Source organism: Thamnophis elegans, chromosome 2 (genome assembly GCF_009769535.1).
Source record: "Thamnophis elegans isolate rThaEle1 chromosome 2, rThaEle1.pri, whole genome shotgun sequence".
NCBI lineage: Eukaryota > Metazoa > Chordata > Lepidosauria > Squamata > Colubridae > Thamnophis > Thamnophis elegans.
This window is the reverse complement of record NC_045542.1, coordinates 11384311-11400696: the sequence shown is the minus strand read 5'-3', so window position 1 is coordinate 11400696 and position 16386 is coordinate 11384311. Positions and strand designations below refer to the sequence as shown.

The following is a 16386-nucleotide window of genomic DNA, read 5'->3' as shown; positions in this document are numbered from 1 at the left end:
GGTCCGGATCTCGGGGTAGCTGATTCCAAAGAGTCGGAGCAGCCACAGAGAGGGCTCTCCTCCGTGGGCCCGCAGTCAACGCTGTCTGGCTGACGGCATCTGAAGGAGGCCCAATCTGTGGGATCTTATTGGCCGCTGGGAGGTATGTGGCAGTAGGCGGTCTCAAAGGTACACTGGCCCTAAGCCATGTAGGACTTTAAAGATAATAACCAACACCTTGAATTGCGTCGGAGACCAATTGGTAGCCAGTGCAGCTCGCGGAGGACAGGTGTAACGTGGGTGTACCTCGGTGCACCCAATATCGCTCGTGCGGCTGCATTCTGGACTAACTGCAGTCTCCGAAGGCTTTTCAAGGGTAGCCCCATGTAGAGCGCGTTCCTGCTAAGATAGAAAAGACCCCAGGGGCTTCACATCTTTTTAACTATGCTAGTTGGACAATTCGAGCTCAATAGATCCTTGATACTCCCTGCATTCTGCCCCAAGTAATTATTAATTCATTTCTCCTTTTTAGGGACCTGACAGTGTCTCATCCTCTGAAGGTGGAGTTGCCACGTTCTATGGTGGAAGTGGTAACCGGCTGGAACCTGCCTATGTCACGATGGCTAAACTCCTGTGAGAATGCTTATATCTGCCTTGTCTTTAGGACACTTTGTGTGTTCTGAGTGGAGCTCTTAGCTTTAAGTGCCTGCGCCTAAAATCCTGTCAATGACTCCATCAGATGGAGGAGGTTATATTTCTGGTTCTTCATTTGTATTTGTGTTCTTCTTACTAAGAGGTTTCAATAATGCTTATATTGGCTGAGGTGATGGGAATACATCTAAAAAATCAGGATGAAGAAAAGCTAGGCTAGATGCTTCCTATTTTTATGTGTCTTTCAGTAAGTGCAGAAGTAGACTAGCGATGGTTTTAACTTTCAGACGTTTCTAAGTGAATTGCAATGCAATACAATACAATACAATAGCAGAGTTGGAAGAGACCTTGGAGGTCTTCTAGTCCAACCGCCTGCCTAGGCAGGAAATCCTATACCATTCCAGACAAATGGCTATCCAACATCTTCTTAAAGACTTCCAGTGTTGGGGCATTCACAACTTCTGGAGACAAGCTGATTAATTGTTCTAACTGTCAGGAAATTCCTCCTCAGTTCTAAGTTGCTTCTCTCAATGCAGTAAGATGCTTGATTCAGCCATGGGTTTGGTCAGATCATATACACTTTCTGCTCTCAGCGTGGTTTATAAATGGCTGAGTTCATACGTTAAGCCAAAATTAAACAAAGGATATTATACATTGCACTTTGAGTGATAACAGTTTTGGAGTTGTGAATTAAGGAATGGATAAAGCAACTTGATTAGTAAGACAGCAGATGGACTATGGGCTGTGCTTGCTAGCCCTACCCATACAGATGCATGATGTTCTCCACATTTTGCCCCGTGCTTACATGGTCTGAAGCTATCGGGCTGCCTTCCTAGATGTCACACATGATTTTAGAATCACTTCTGAGAAGCCTGCTTCTGTAGGACTGTGTCTGTGTTGCTGTCAGCATTCCAAATATCATGCAGAATTAAATCAGAGTCCAAGGCATAGCTATCCTTAAAGTTCCAATTTAATAAGACAGACATGTTGGCACAATCTGTGGAATCCCGAATCTGAAAACTTCCTGGGTTCCCACCTGGTTGAAAGTTCAAGATCTTGCCCCCACACTCACAAGTTCATCACATGGTCCAATCTTCCTCTGCTACGCTGGCATTTCCACCCATCTAGTTCCGGTCAGGTGCAGAGACAAAGAATGACCTTGGGCTTCTAGAAAGGAATGACAACAACACATTCTACAACTCTATTTACTATTTCCCCTCCCAATTACTACACTAATGAAACAGCATAGAAAAATAATAGAGAGTGTGGCAGGCCAAATATCCTAAAAGGAATATAACTTCAGGCCTGACAGTTGCAGCATGTGGAGAACTGTGAAATTGCATGATAGAAGCAATACACATACACACACACACACACACCCCTACATCACTGGTGATGGGATTCTAATTTCATAGGTGTAAAAAATGTACAAATGTATTTTTGAGAAATCCCCAATAATTGTCTATTTTGCTAATCTGTGTCAAGAGATGCAGTGTCTCCTATGAAATCTGATCTTGATCAGCAATAACCTTAAGCCAGAAATAGGAAATAATCAGGTATTATTAACCTTCAGGATTCGTTACCAGGAACTTGATGATCATCAGCGTACATGCTTTTAAGCAGCTTAAGGTCACAAAAGCCATGGGTGCAAGAAACCATTAGATGGAATGAAACTCTCTTCAGAGTCCCAGTGGGAGTGGGCGGCATACAAATACTAATAAATTGAAAATTAAATTGAAAATTGGTTTGGTTTGGTTTGGTTTGATTGGACTTATATGCCGCCCTTCTCCCAAAGGACTCAGGGCGGCATACAACATAAAAACACATATAACAAAAGTTAAAAAAGATTAAATAGAAAATCCAATAACCTTCAATTGACAATTTAAATCAAATTTAGGATTAAATTAAAATTAACAATTTAAAATTAACAATTTAATTTATTCTATTCAGGCCAGGCCGGCTTGCTGAAAAAGCCATGTTTTTGGGGCGCGCCAGAAGGATCAGAGGTCGGGGATTATGCAAAGCTCCGGGAGCAGCTCATTCCAAAGGGAAGGCGCTCCCACAGAGAAGGCTCTCCCCCTGGGGGTCGCCAGCCAACACGGCCTGGCCAATGGCACCCTGAGGAAGCCAACTCTGTGGGATCGCACTGGATGGTGGGAGGCTACCGGTGGCAGTAGGCTGTCTCACAAGTACCCTGTGCCTAAGCCATGGAGCACCTTAAAGATCATAATTAACACCTTGAATCGCACCCAGAAAACAACCGGCAACCAGTGCAGGCCGCCTAAAAGGGATGTAGCATGGGAGCACCCCATGACAACCCGCAGCTGCATTCTGGACCAGCTGGAGCCTCCGGGTGCTCTTCAGAGGTCATGTTTTTATGAAAGCCAATGGTTTGAGAGATACCAGTGGCTTCCAAAATGTTGCTAATAGCTCAGTCCCATAGAGGAGCTGGACATATAATTCCTTAATGATTGGAACGATGGTCTGGGTTTTTGGGGAGGCCAAGAGAAATGACTCTGCTGACCAATTCCATCTATTTCAGATGTCTTTAAGAACTCCTTGAAACTGGGGACCTTCTCGGCCATCATTGTGACCTATGCAGCTAGTGCCCTTTTACATGTAAGTATCCCTTTATAAACTCCTTCCCATATTCCATTTCTGCATCTTTTGCAGCATGAACAAATCTTTAAAAGTCTGAGTGCCAATCCTTAAATGTTATCAAAGTAGTGTATTGTGAGGACATTTCAGTGCATCATTATATAATGACCTACAAATCCCATCGTCTAGTTACTTCTCCCCATACATGCAGTAAGAAGTAAGTCAGGTGATATTTAGGAGAGATTGAGCAAGACAGAATGGAAGGAAATATGTGGATAAATAAACAAACACATAAATCTCTTTTTGGAGTAAAGGATGGTATTTCCTTCTTTTACTCTCTCTGGAATTTTTGACCAGATTCTTCCTTAAAGGCAAATAGTTTTCTTCTAGCCTAGCCTTCACCCATTTGTACATGCCAACTATGTGAAGGTTAGATTTATGGGAGCTTTAGGGTACAGCAGATTTATTTCCTCAGAGGATCAATAGGGTAAGTCCAGTAAAATTTCCTCCTTGCCTCACAATTGCCAGGGGAGTTTTTCTTTGCATTGTCTCCTCAGTGCTCTGGCTGGCTCACTTGGTGGTGGGGGTTTCTTCATCTTTCCATATATATATATAATATATACATATACACATACATATAGACATACATATACACATACATATACATACACACATACCTATTATATATAATAGGTATGTATTTAGTGTCATAACGCCTGGTATACCCAAATATGGGAGGAAGCCTACTGCTTCCTTTCTCTGTCTATCGGCTCATCATAACACATACCTATTTCCCTGGCTCAGCTGATAGGAGGAGAACCTTGTGGCTTAGTGGTTAACACATCTGCCTAATATGTAATACAGCCCAGGTTCGAATCCCAGTAAGGGTATGGCTAGCTGATGAGAGCTAAATAGCTTGAAATAGATCTATACTAGTCTCCCTTTATTTATTTATCAGCACAAATGCAACACAAATGTAACAAAGGCAACAGTAAAAATATTGGGTTTCTGTCTGGATGGTCTCTCACGATGAGCCGATAGACAGAGAAAGGAAGCAGTAGGCTTCCTCCCATATTTGGGCATACCAGGGGTTGTGACACTAAATATGTACCTATTTCCCTGGCTCAGCTGATAAAAGAGGAGAACCTTGTGGCTTAGTGGTTAACACATCTGCCTAATATGTAATACAGCCCAGGTTCGAATCCCAGTAACGGTATGGCTAGCTGATGAGAGCTAAATAGCTTGAAATAGATCTATACTAATCTCCCTTTATTTATTTATCAGCACAAATACAACACATATATATATAATATATATATTACTCAAAAGAAGCTTCTTACAGGGTTTGAAGTATACATACATACCCCTCCAGTGCAAAGTAGTCCCACAGCACTACTGACTCTCAGTTCCCCACCCTTTCCAAAACAATACCCACTACCTGGGGACAGCTATAATGACAAACAAAATCAAGCAAGCATTAAGAAGTATGCACAATGTTTGATATTATCTCTATTCAGGAGCAAATGTACTTTTAACATTAGGAAACAAACAAATCAAGAATCACCACTACATAAACACTCCCAGAATTTTCACTAACACATGCTCTACTTCGAATTTCACTGCTTATGAGCAATTGCATGTAGTTTCTGGGCTTGTATTTTTAAGCTTACAAGTATGAACTTCAAGAGGTTTAGAATATTAGTTGCAATTGTAAGAATGATCCTCCCTCCTCAAAATTGGATTTTAAGTCCAATTTTCTCTCTAAACACTTCCTCAATGTTGTTCTAAATATAGGTATACCCCAGACCATTTTTCTTCAACACTTGTTATGTTGTATACTCGGAGGTAGCAAGCTACACAAAGGAAGCAGGCATGGAAGGTGTCCTTCCCCATCATCTGAGCTAATGTCTAAGACTCTAGCACAAACCAGAATGGGGAGAAGAGATCCATCCATTTATCCATTTCACAGCATACTGTTGCTGCCTATCATATCAACAAAACATAGAGTTGCAGAGAAAAAGAAATATTGGCATTTATGGGAATTATGTAAATTCAAGTGCCAAAACAATTTCACAAATGCAAATTAGATAGCTAATATATCTAATTGCATATTCCTACATAAGCACTAGCTAGGATAATACGGCACTTAATTTTTTTATTGGCAGATTTAAAAACAAATAAAATAAGCTTATTGAAAAAAAGGAGGCAGCTGGAGAGTGAGGAACAAAATTAACAAATATAATATCTTAAGTGGAAGAAAAACTGCTATTAAAATCATTGCAATACTTTTAGGCTAAACTCTTCAAAGTTGATCCACCACTCCATTTTCAGACATTCTAACTGATTCAAGGTTAAACTCAAAGGATAATTCATATTAAAATACTCCTGCATATTCTACCACTACATCCCATACACTTTCTAATCTAGACATCAAAACAGAGAAGCATATATTAGGTAATTACTAATGTATTTTAGGGCATGGGATATTAGATATGACTGCAGAGAGCCTGAACCTTTGTCTTCCTAATAAGAAATTTCCATACTGGAAATTGTAACATAAGTTGTGCATTTTCACTCACAATGCTACTGTTTCCAATTAACTATGCTTCAGTAGATGCTATGTTCCAATTAACAGTCACAAACAAATTTTAAGTATAGCATGTCACCTGACTTAGAAAGTAAGGCTATACAATGCTTTAGTTCATCTTTCCATATTGCATCAACATGGATTTTACTCTCAATAGTTCTTCCCGGACCTCTTCTTCCTGCCTCTCTGTTTCTTCTTTCTCTCAGTCTGCTGAGTAAATCTTCCTAGAGATTTGGTCCTTGAAGTCTTCTCAGATACTGGTCCTTATATTCAGTTTTCTCATTAAACCCTGATCACTGGCACAATCTTCGATTTAGTTGTGTAACTGGTTTTGAGGATGGGCCATTCAAGTTGACCAAGATACCGACGAGGTCACCTTGCTTTCCTGAAACATCATCTCCCAGGCTCCATTTTGGAAGTTCATAAACTGGATAGTCTAACATGTTGCTAGAATTTATGAAATCTGGCTTCCAGGCATCTAAGTTGCTTGCTGTTTTGGATTCACAAAACACGATGAGCTGTTGACATTAAGGTTTATAATGTATAATAGGAATTGTAGTATGATGATACATGTATTCCTTAATTAAATTAGTGTGGGGCCTAGAAATCTGGATCTTCAGAGATATGCATTGCTTTCATTCATAATGATTCCTATTCAGTTCTTTGCGGTGAACTTTCTGCAACTATTGATGGAATAGAAGATGTTACTTGGGAAAATTATGTCTTCCTTTTGAAATGTAAAGCTTCCTTGGTTGGAAACTCTCAGAGACACACTCCATTGATTTTCTGTAAACTAGGTCTAAACTAACCATAGACGAGGAACTCTCTGGATTCTCTGAACTCTCTGTTCAGCAGGCTTATTTATTATTCTTTTGATTGATTTAAAAGCATCTCTCTGGCACTACTTTGCATATTCGGAGAAGCTCTGGTTGCCTTTGTATCATTTGTTGATCAACCAAATGGAGGACAAAATCAGTAAACCAAAGGAATGGCTGGTTGTAAGAAGAAGCCAAGGAACAAAATAGGTTATTGTTTGTATAGTCTGGCTGATCTACAATACAATAGCAGAGTTGGAAGGGACATTAGAGGTCTTCTAGTCCAACCCCCTGCCTAGGCAGGAAACCCTATACCATTTCAGACAAATGGCTATCCAACATCTTCTTAAAGACTTCCAGTGTTGGAGCATTTACAACTTCTGGAGGCAAGCTGTTCCACTGATTCATTGTTCTAACTGTCAGGAAATTTCTCCTCAGTTCTAAGTTGCTTCTCTCCTTGATTAGTTTCCACCCATTGCTTCTTGTCCTACCCTCAGGTGCTTTGGAGAATAGTTTGACTCCCTCTTCTTTGTGGCAGCCCCTGAGATATTGGAACATTGCTAACATGTCTCCCCTAGTCCTTCTTTTCATTAAACTAGACATACCCAGTTCCTGCAACCGTTCTTAATATGTTTTAGTCTCCAGTCCCCTTTGTTGCTCTTCTCTGCACTCTTTCTAGAGTCTCCACCTCTTTTCTACATCGTTGCGACCAAAACTGAATGCAGTATTCCAAGTGTGGCCTTACCAAGGCATTATAAAATGGTATTAACACTTCATGTGATCTTGATTCTATCTCTCTGTTTATGTAGCCTAGAACTGTATTGGCTTTTTTGGCAGCTTCTGCACACTGCTGGCTCATATTTAAATGGTTGTCCACTAGGATTCCAAGATCCCTCTCACAGTTACTACTGTTGAGCAAGGTACCACCTATACTGTACCTGTGCATTTTGCTTTTCTTGCCTAAATGTAGAACCTTACTCTTTTCACCATTGCATTTCATTTTATTAGATAGTGCCCAATGTACATGTTTGTCAAGATTCTTCTGTTTTGACATTGTCAGAGCTGCCATCATATGCTTGAACTTCGCATTTGCTAGCTGTCAGTCTACCATAAACTATGGGGGGGGGGGGAGAGAGCCAGTATGGAGGAGGGAACTACTGTTCATCATACTTTCCAGAAACATCATCTGAAGGTCAAAGTGCTGGGAATAACAATAGCATTCATTAATGTTGGCATTACGAAAACTTCTCAATAGCAATAGCACTTAGACTTATATACCACTTCACAGTGCTTTACAGCCCTTTCTAAGCGGTTCACAGAATCAGCATATTTTCCCCAACCATCTGGGTTCTCATTTTATCCACCTCAGAAAAATGGAAGGCTGACTCAACCTTGAGCCTGGTGAGATTTGAACTGCCAAATTGCAGGCAGGTAGCAGTCAGCAAAAGTAGCCTGCAGTACTGCACTCTAACCACTGCAAATGGAATGTAATGGCTTACCAACCAGCCCCCATTGAAGAGACAGTTACCAAAACTATTTATTCAAATATAATTGGACAATAAGAGACTAGCAAGGGGGAAGAATTGCTCAGGGAAAGTCAACCAGGAAAGTTTGGCGCGCAAACGTCAGTTCTGGCTTTGCTATACTGTAATCCACTAGGCTTTTAATACAAGTATACCTTTCATCACAGGACAAAGTTGTGGCATGTCTGACAAACTTGTTCTTCCTTCCCCTGTGTTTCCTGGCTATTTCCTCTTGGAAGTTCATAGCAGTTCATATGAGAAGAATTGCTGTGCAGGTTTTATGCGGCATCTTGGGAAATCGGTCTTCTTGGAGGCTGTTCTGCGCATCTACCATTAAAGACAACCTGGTGCAAAGGGAGTTAAGTGTGGCTGTTCTAACTGCAATCTCATTTCTTTTAGGGGCTGAGCTTCCATTTGGCTGCTGTGTTGTTGTCCCTCGGCTTCATCACTTACATTGAACACGGTGAGTCATTCGCTGATGTTTTTCTCCTGCTGAGATGTTCCGCTTCCCTTTCCCTTCTCTATTGTCTGATTTCTGTGCGAAAGCTAAGTCAGATAAAATACAATTTTGTATATTTTATTTTGTATATTTTATTGTTGCTTTTATTGCAAATAATAACCATGTACAATTACGTGACTTATAAATTAAATAAATAAATAGTTATGAATTAAGGTAGCATCCAATGAAACATATTCCTTGAAAAGATCAGGAAAAGCATTCTTCTAATATTCATACCAGGAAGATTTCGATCAGCAAGTACATTTTCAGCCGGTACTTAAAGGATGTGTTAATAACACTCACTCCTCCACTTCCTCGCAGTTTTAATGTGGGCACCATCATCACAAAAAAAACTGCCTGTTAGGAAGTTGCCAGTAGCAGAGGTGGCGCAGTGGTTAAATGCAGCACTGCAGGCTACTTCAGCTGACTGCAGTTCAGCAGCTCGGCTGTTCAAATCTCACCGGCTCAGGGTTGACTCAGCCTTCCATCCTTCCGAGGTGGGTAAAATGAGGACCCGGATTGTTGTTGGGGGCAATATGCTGACTTTGTAAACCGCTTAGAGAGGGCTGAAAGCCCTATGAAGCGGTATATAAGTCTAACTATTGCTATTGCTATTTTGATGTATTTAACAGAACCTCCCTTGATAATTATTAAATTTTTATCTAATTTTTATTCTCTCTATCTTAAGGCTGCAAACACACTCATGCTTCCCATTTCCCCACAGCAATCAACCTTGTCAGGTGGTTGAGCTAAGACAGCACTGGCCAAAGTCACTTAGCCAGCTTTTATGCCTAAAGCAGAACTAGAATTCACCATTTCCTTGTTTCTAGGCTCACAAGCCAACCAGATTTATAATTATTATCCTGAAATGATCAAAAAAGAGATATGTCATTTTGCAGTTCGGTGTACAATCTGTGGTAAACTTTTTGAGTTTTTGTATTTTTCTCTCTTCCATTTGGGAGGGAAAAGGATATTCAAAGCTCCTGTCACCGCAGCCAACAAATTAGAATGCTGCATTGAATCCCGACATAGGAAATTTGTTCGAAGCAAACATTCCTTCGTTAAGCAAACCAAGACTTAGGAGCCAAATCCTGGACAGCTTTGAGCACAACTTTGCTTGCCTGGTTTCCATTTAGTTCTCAGAAAGAGGTTGTCTGTCATCTTTGATGCCTGTATACTCTCCAAGAAGTGTCAACCAGGATGCTCACATCGCCACAGCACGGTAAGTATGTGCCGAAATCTCAAGGGATCAGAGCCCCTCCCCTTTTACACCTCATGCTAAATTAATGTTCTAGCATGAGGTGTGCAACTTTGAAACTGTGGGACTGCATATGGCCCCTGGTTTCTACAACAATTTGCAAGAGATGGGTTCACACCTCTGTTGCTCATTGTCTCTCTTTCCAGTACACAAGAGATGAAAAGCAGAATGTCAGTGAAATAATAAATATCCCTACCTCCTTCCGACTCTGGCCTTGTCCACTCCTTGTGTCAGAGTGTGCACAGCGTGACTACTATTTTGAGACAACCTAGGAGGAGGTTGTGGTTTTGCCTTTGTATATAAACCGCTGTTTATATACAAACCACTACACAGTGGTTTATATACAAGACTTATATATACATACATACACATGTTAGACAAATACGCAGCAAGCAAGCAATCTTCAACTCTACACAGGGAACCACAATGGAGAGAGATACACGAGGAGAAAGAGATGCCCTGACATAGCCTCCCTTATATATACGGCTTCTTAAAGTGGCAGTAAGCCTGCTGACTCATCCTCATGTCATCATCTCAGTTTACAGCCTTACAGCAACTGGTCAGCTATTAAATTGTCCTTACTCTGACACCTTGCTTCAACCCTATCCCCTGCAGCCTCAACTGATTGTAGCAAAGATTGTACTTGGGTCCAGTGGGGTCAGGCCTTCTTGATCCTGAAATCTTTCTCAGCTTTTTGGCCTGAAGAGCATTGAAGCCTGATATAAGCAACATGTTGCTCCTTATGTGAAGCCTCTTGACTAGGCTATTTATGTTGGTTGAGGGAGGGGTGGGGTGAATCCTGCTTGTTTACAGTTGAATTAAACCTCTGATGCTTCTTCTGCTACTACAGAATCTCTGGGTTCGTCTCCTCAACCTGCTCTTTGGGGCTCTTGCTGTCTTCCACTTGGCTTACTTAGGCTCATTATTTGATATGGATGCCGATGATACTATGGAAGAACAGGTGAGATATCCAGAATAGCAAGGGGGTGGTGGTGGCAGAATAGAAGTTTTACGTGACACCTGTGCTGGACATATTTTTGGGATCAGTTCTGAAAAAGTGTACAGGTAATTGTACTGATGAAAAATCAACTTTGTGACCAGTCTTAACATTTATGACATTTGCTGGTCTGCGAAGTAAAGGAAAGCTGAAGTAAGATTATAAAAACAGCCATAATCTCACTTAGTAACCACGTCGTTTAACAACCATTCCCAGTGCCAATTGTCATGAAACAAAGACTGCCTATATTATCTGAGAGCCCCTTCCACCCCAAAGGTGGTACTCAGCAGGTTCTGACCAGTTCTGGAGAACCGGTAGCGGAACTTTTGAGTAGTTCGGAGAACCGGGAAATACCACCTCTGACTGGCCCCACCCCCATCCCGAGTCCCAGCTGAGAGGGGATTTTGCAGTAACCTTCCCCTGCCACGCCCACCAAGCCACACCCACAGAACTGGTAGTAAAAAAAATTGAATCCCATCACTGATCCTGTGACTGTGGGGCATGTTAAACAGCTGCCATTATAAGGTTTAGATTAGGTTTAGGTTTATTAGATTTATATTTATAAGGATCATCAGAAGTCCCCCTTGTTCAGTTCCATTGTGATTTCAAAGGATCGTTGAACATTTGGTTGTTCAACAAGAAATACCTACAATTTTTTAAACTGGAACAAATGGAGTGCTTTTGTCAAGCATTCTATTGCCACCAGGTCCCCTGCTGGAGTTAAAAATATTCAGTTTAGAACATAGTTTGTGAATATTGGAGCACAGAGTACCGCTACTTGGACTGTGTATTGGTCCCTTTCTGTAGTGGTTCACGCATAAAATCATTTCCAATGTCTCATCTTGGAGGCTGTTCTTCACACCACCCCGACACACTTCATGGCCAACTTTGTTTTCATGGAAGGCCGGAATAAGGTGACATTCCTATTTGGCCTAATTTTGCTTATGGCAATCAGTTCCTTAGCTGATTGGAAACAAGCATTTATTAAGGCTGCTGTTATGCTAATCGGATAATCATTTATTACTTGCTTAAGACTGTACTGGGTATTACTGGTACCTATTGAAATGCATCTTAATTATCCCGAGAGATCAAAACTTTAAAAACGTAACAGTGACAGCAATGATAAAAAAAGGAAATTCCCTTTCATGGAATAGAGGGGAAACCCCACTACGAAAGACTCAGCCTTTCTGAACTTCAGCGGCCATCATCTCGTTAGTCTGGAAACTACCAAGTCAGCTACCAACGTAGGGGCACTTGCCTGTGACAAAAGACTAGGCCTGCATATTTATTTGAAAGGAGATTGTCTAAACCAGTGTTTCTCAACCTTGGCGACTTTAAGTCTTGTGGACTTCAACTCCCAGAATCCCCCAGCCAGCATAGCATAGCTGGCTGGGGAATTCTGGGAGTTGAAGTCCACAGGACTTAAAGTAGCCAAGGTTGAGAAACACTGGTCTAAACTCTCCCCCGTCTGAATGACAGCCTCTCCACCGTCCAGAGTTGTCTGGGCTGCAATCTGACTAGGCTGATGTGCATCCTTTTCCCTCTAGGGCTACGGCATGTCTTACACCATCAACAAATGGTCTGAGTTGAGCTGGGCCAGCCACTGGGTGACCTTCGGCTGCTGGGTCTTCTATCGTCTCATCAGCTGAAGCAAGACCTTCATGTGAACTCAAGGAGATGGGAGCAGGGGGATGGGGTGGAGGAGGCAGAATGGATAGACTCCTCCCCTTCAACAACATTGGATGCCCACCATCGACTTGAGTGCCATGGATGTTGACTGATTCATTCTTTCTCTGGGACGCTGATGCAGGGAAGTGGGGCCCCCAGCGGTTCAGTTGTCTGCCCTAAGGTGGGGACGAACAATGGATCCCAGGTAGAAAAGGCTGGTTGGGTACGAAGGTATTCTCCTGAATACCTGTTTTTTTTTAAAGCCTTTTCTTCCTTTTCCAACATGGTCTGAACTTCAGTATTTATAATATCCTTCCTTTGACTTCCTGGGGCTTATGGGAGTTGTTATCCAGAGGGTACCAGGTTGCCACTTCAGATATTGTACCTCTTGTAACCACTTTGAGAAAAAAAACCTGGCTCCCGCCACGTCCTTGATGACACTCCCTCTAGTGGCAATGGAAGAAACTGCACCAGCTTTCTCCCCCCTCTGAATTATTTTTACTGCATGTTTTGCCTCTTTTGGCTCCCTTGCGGCTGCAGGTGGGAGCTGCACAGGGGTGGGTTTCTCGCCCCGTTCCAACCGGTTCGGTTGGAACGGGGCCGGCGGTGTCCTCGTGCACGCGCGCAGTGCACGCATGCGTACTAGCGCCTGTGCGAGGCTCCAGCTGCTCCTGGAGGATCGCGCAGGCGCTGTATGCGCTCTGCGCATGCGTGGAAGCGCAGAACTCGTCAAAACTGGGTAAGAAATGCGGGCGGGCGGGTGGATCCTTCAGCGTTCCCGGAAGTTACTTACTTCCGGGTTCGCCGACCAACTGGTTCGCGGGGACCGCCGCGAACCGCCTGAAACCCACCCCTGGAGCTGCACCTGCTGCTTCCGAGGTACCCCTTATTACTCCTTATGGAATTCTGCCTTTAGTGTAAAGGCTGATGATTAGCCAATGGGAATCATGATGCTTTAAACTGCATTGAAGATGTTGTTGATTATCTTTAAAAGTAGGACAGTTTGTGTAGATGTAGTAGCTTTCTCTGTTTTGCTTCTAAAGCCCTTGGATTTTTCAGACAATCATGGCAGAAGCATTGCTGAGGCCATGGAGAGGAGGGCTGGAAGGTCCTGGGAAGGAGCACAAGCAATTCTAACTAGGGATAATCCTCAAGGAGAAATGAACCTTTTTGAAATTTTCACTATCTGAATCTATGGAATTCCTGTTCATTTCAATTTTTATCCAGTGTGATGTGGCAGGAACTGGCAGTATTTTTTTAATCAGGGTGTAGCTGCTCAGATATTTAATTCAGTGCCAAATTCTGCACAGAAGCTGAAACTGCACCAGTAAGTAGCATACAATTGATTTGGATTAATTAATCTGGAATATACCTTGCTTCCTAGTTGAATGAATATATTGTGGATAAAGTGCCCACTAAGGGTTAAAAAAAGGGCAGGAAGAGGAGAACCATTGTGCCTTCTTGACATATGTTACCCTCCTGTCTTTATAAATAGATCAAAAGCTTATTTGAGTGAGTTGGAGGAAGCATCCACCAATTTCTCTTATGCAGTATTTACAAGCTAAAGATTGTATTGTTTCCTTTGTCACCAACACACCAATCATCCCATAGCAGGCTCTCTCCCGAAATGCATACAAGCTTGTTAGAAGTACCACCCTGGAGCAAAGAATGAAACTTTAAGCTGTTTTTGTCAAGGGGGAGGCAAGATCACAACTGGGAACAATAGGATCAGAACATTCCACATGGACAGTGCCTAATAGTGGAAAGTTGGAACTGATCAGTTCACTTAACTCTCTTCTCCTGTAAAGGGAAGATAAATGCCAACAATCCTTTTACGCTGGGAGTTTATAAAAGCTTAGAGAGCCATGTTCTGGAGGTCTTGTAGAGTCACTACCTGAATCAGTTCAGGTAGGACAAGTGAGACACACTTACGGCATCGGACTCATTATTGGGCAACAATATAAGTTCCTGGCACATTGAAAGTAAATGGTGTTGTGAGAAGCTATCACCCTTTCCCTAACATGCCAGTTTATTACGTGCGTTGCCATTTTTAAAAGTGCATGTGTGAAAAATTGACCCACACACCAACCACAAATGGAAGTATTCATTCCCCCCCGCCATCCAGATGTTCTCCAGAGTTTTGGGCTGAAGGTGTCTTCCCACAATTTTCTATTTGCCAGCCAAAGTACAACAATAAAAAAATGTTGCATTGTGATCTGAGTTTTGATCACCTTGCTACTCCTCCTTGCCTCTGTAAGGGCACAGCAGAATAAGTGCAACCAGATGCCAAAAATAAGGTCAAAGAGAATATTTCAGCAAATAATGCTTGTTTTTGTGTGATACTGGTGCATGTTGAGCCTCTTTCTTCCATCCAGATGTTTACGCCCTGGATCTTGATTCCTTTTAGCATTTGTTTATCTGCTAATTCTTCTTTGGTTTTGGAGGCATCAAGACCTTGCTGGAATACAATCTAGCTCCATTCCAAGTCTTTTTGTGGACTAAGCCGTTAAAATCCCAGGATATATCTTCTGCCCCTTGCCTAGGTGAGGTAGAAGACGCTATGGACCATAGGTAGACTATGAAAAAATGACTGGCTATTCTTTTTTTAAATGCCTTTTGAGTTGTTTATAAAATAAATATTCAGTGGAAACATATGGGCAATTTTCTGGTGTTTTACATGTTTTTATACGCATATTGTTGATGTTTTCCATTTTTAAGAAAAGGCTGGTATGAAGTGTGCATATTAAATAAAGGCAAGTGGAGGTCTAATGAAGGACAATTATTTTTAAATAAATGGTAGCCAGGAAATAGAGCTCTTCCCTATTCCTGGCAATGAATACTAGGAAATTCTCGTTTAAAAAGAGAATCGGCATCAGGATATGCAAATGCTATTTATTTATTTAATCAATGTGTATAATTACTATCTTAGTAAGTGACTCTAGACAGCAGATAAAACCAAATAGGATAAAATCAGTGATACCCTGAATACAAAAATTAAACAAAAAAAGTTAAAATACATAGCAGGCGAGCAAAAAAACCCTCTGAAAATTGTTGCTATCAGCACCCTCTCACTGGGCTTGAAGAAAATTAATGAAGGATCTCTATTTTTCTAGAAGTAGATTTTATGTCAGTTATAGGAATGCTTAGACTAGGTGGGATGACCGTCCAAATAGTCCTGTTGGTTATAATCAGTCTGATTTCCTTCAGAAGCTAAGAAAGGTCTGCATTTATAAAGTCAGCCTTTTAAAAAAGGTATCAGAATAACAATTTCATTCATGTTATGCTTACTTCACCAAAAAGCTGAATATTAAAACCAGAGCCAAAATCCAAACATGGGGACCTCATGGATACATCCATGCAGTATTTCTTAGCAGCAATAAAATGCCTTACTGTTGACTTTTCCCAGATGACTTTTCTCAACTATCTCCTGAAAACGGCACTCTTGCAATTTCCAGGTGTTCTCCCATCAAATACCTGTCCAGGCCTAACCCTGCTTAGCTTTTGAGTCCAAAGAAGAGCATAACTAAATGCTGATACCTGCTGAGATAAAAAAAAATAGAATAGAATGAAGTTATACATGAATCCACATTGTTATATAAAGAGGTGTTAAATAGGTTGGAATTTTGATTTTCAGAACAAAAGAGGATGTAGGAACAAAGAGCCAAATCATCACTTTTTCTCTCTTGCTTCCATTTTCACTAATCTGTTTCCCCAGATATACCGGTACTACATTTGGAGTTTGATATTTCTGAGACAAGCCCATCATTCCTGTGTGGACACCAGGCTGAGCAGGAATTTTAGCCAACTCTCA

The 16386-nt window shown here is 41.6% G+C and overlaps 1 protein-coding gene across 1 annotated transcript in view; it reads left to right on the top strand.

Annotated features, from left to right (window-relative positions):
• PORCN (porcupine O-acyltransferase) overlaps nucleotides 1-12635 on the top strand; it is a 33595-nt gene extending 20960 nt beyond the window's left edge. Inside the window, exons 8-13 of the mRNA XM_032210858.1 lie at nucleotides 512-612; nucleotides 3173-3249; nucleotides 8553-8616; nucleotides 9789-9874; nucleotides 10761-10871; nucleotides 12455-12635. Coding sequence (XP_032066749.1) covers nucleotides 512-612; nucleotides 3173-3249; nucleotides 8553-8616; nucleotides 9789-9874; nucleotides 10761-10871; nucleotides 12455-12556 — 541 coding nt within the window. The 3' untranslated portion in view covers nucleotides 12557-12635. The remainder of the gene's footprint in view (nucleotides 1-511; nucleotides 613-3172; nucleotides 3250-8552; nucleotides 8617-9788; nucleotides 9875-10760; nucleotides 10872-12454) is intronic.
• The last annotated feature ends 3751 nt before the right edge of the window (nucleotides 12636-16386 follow it).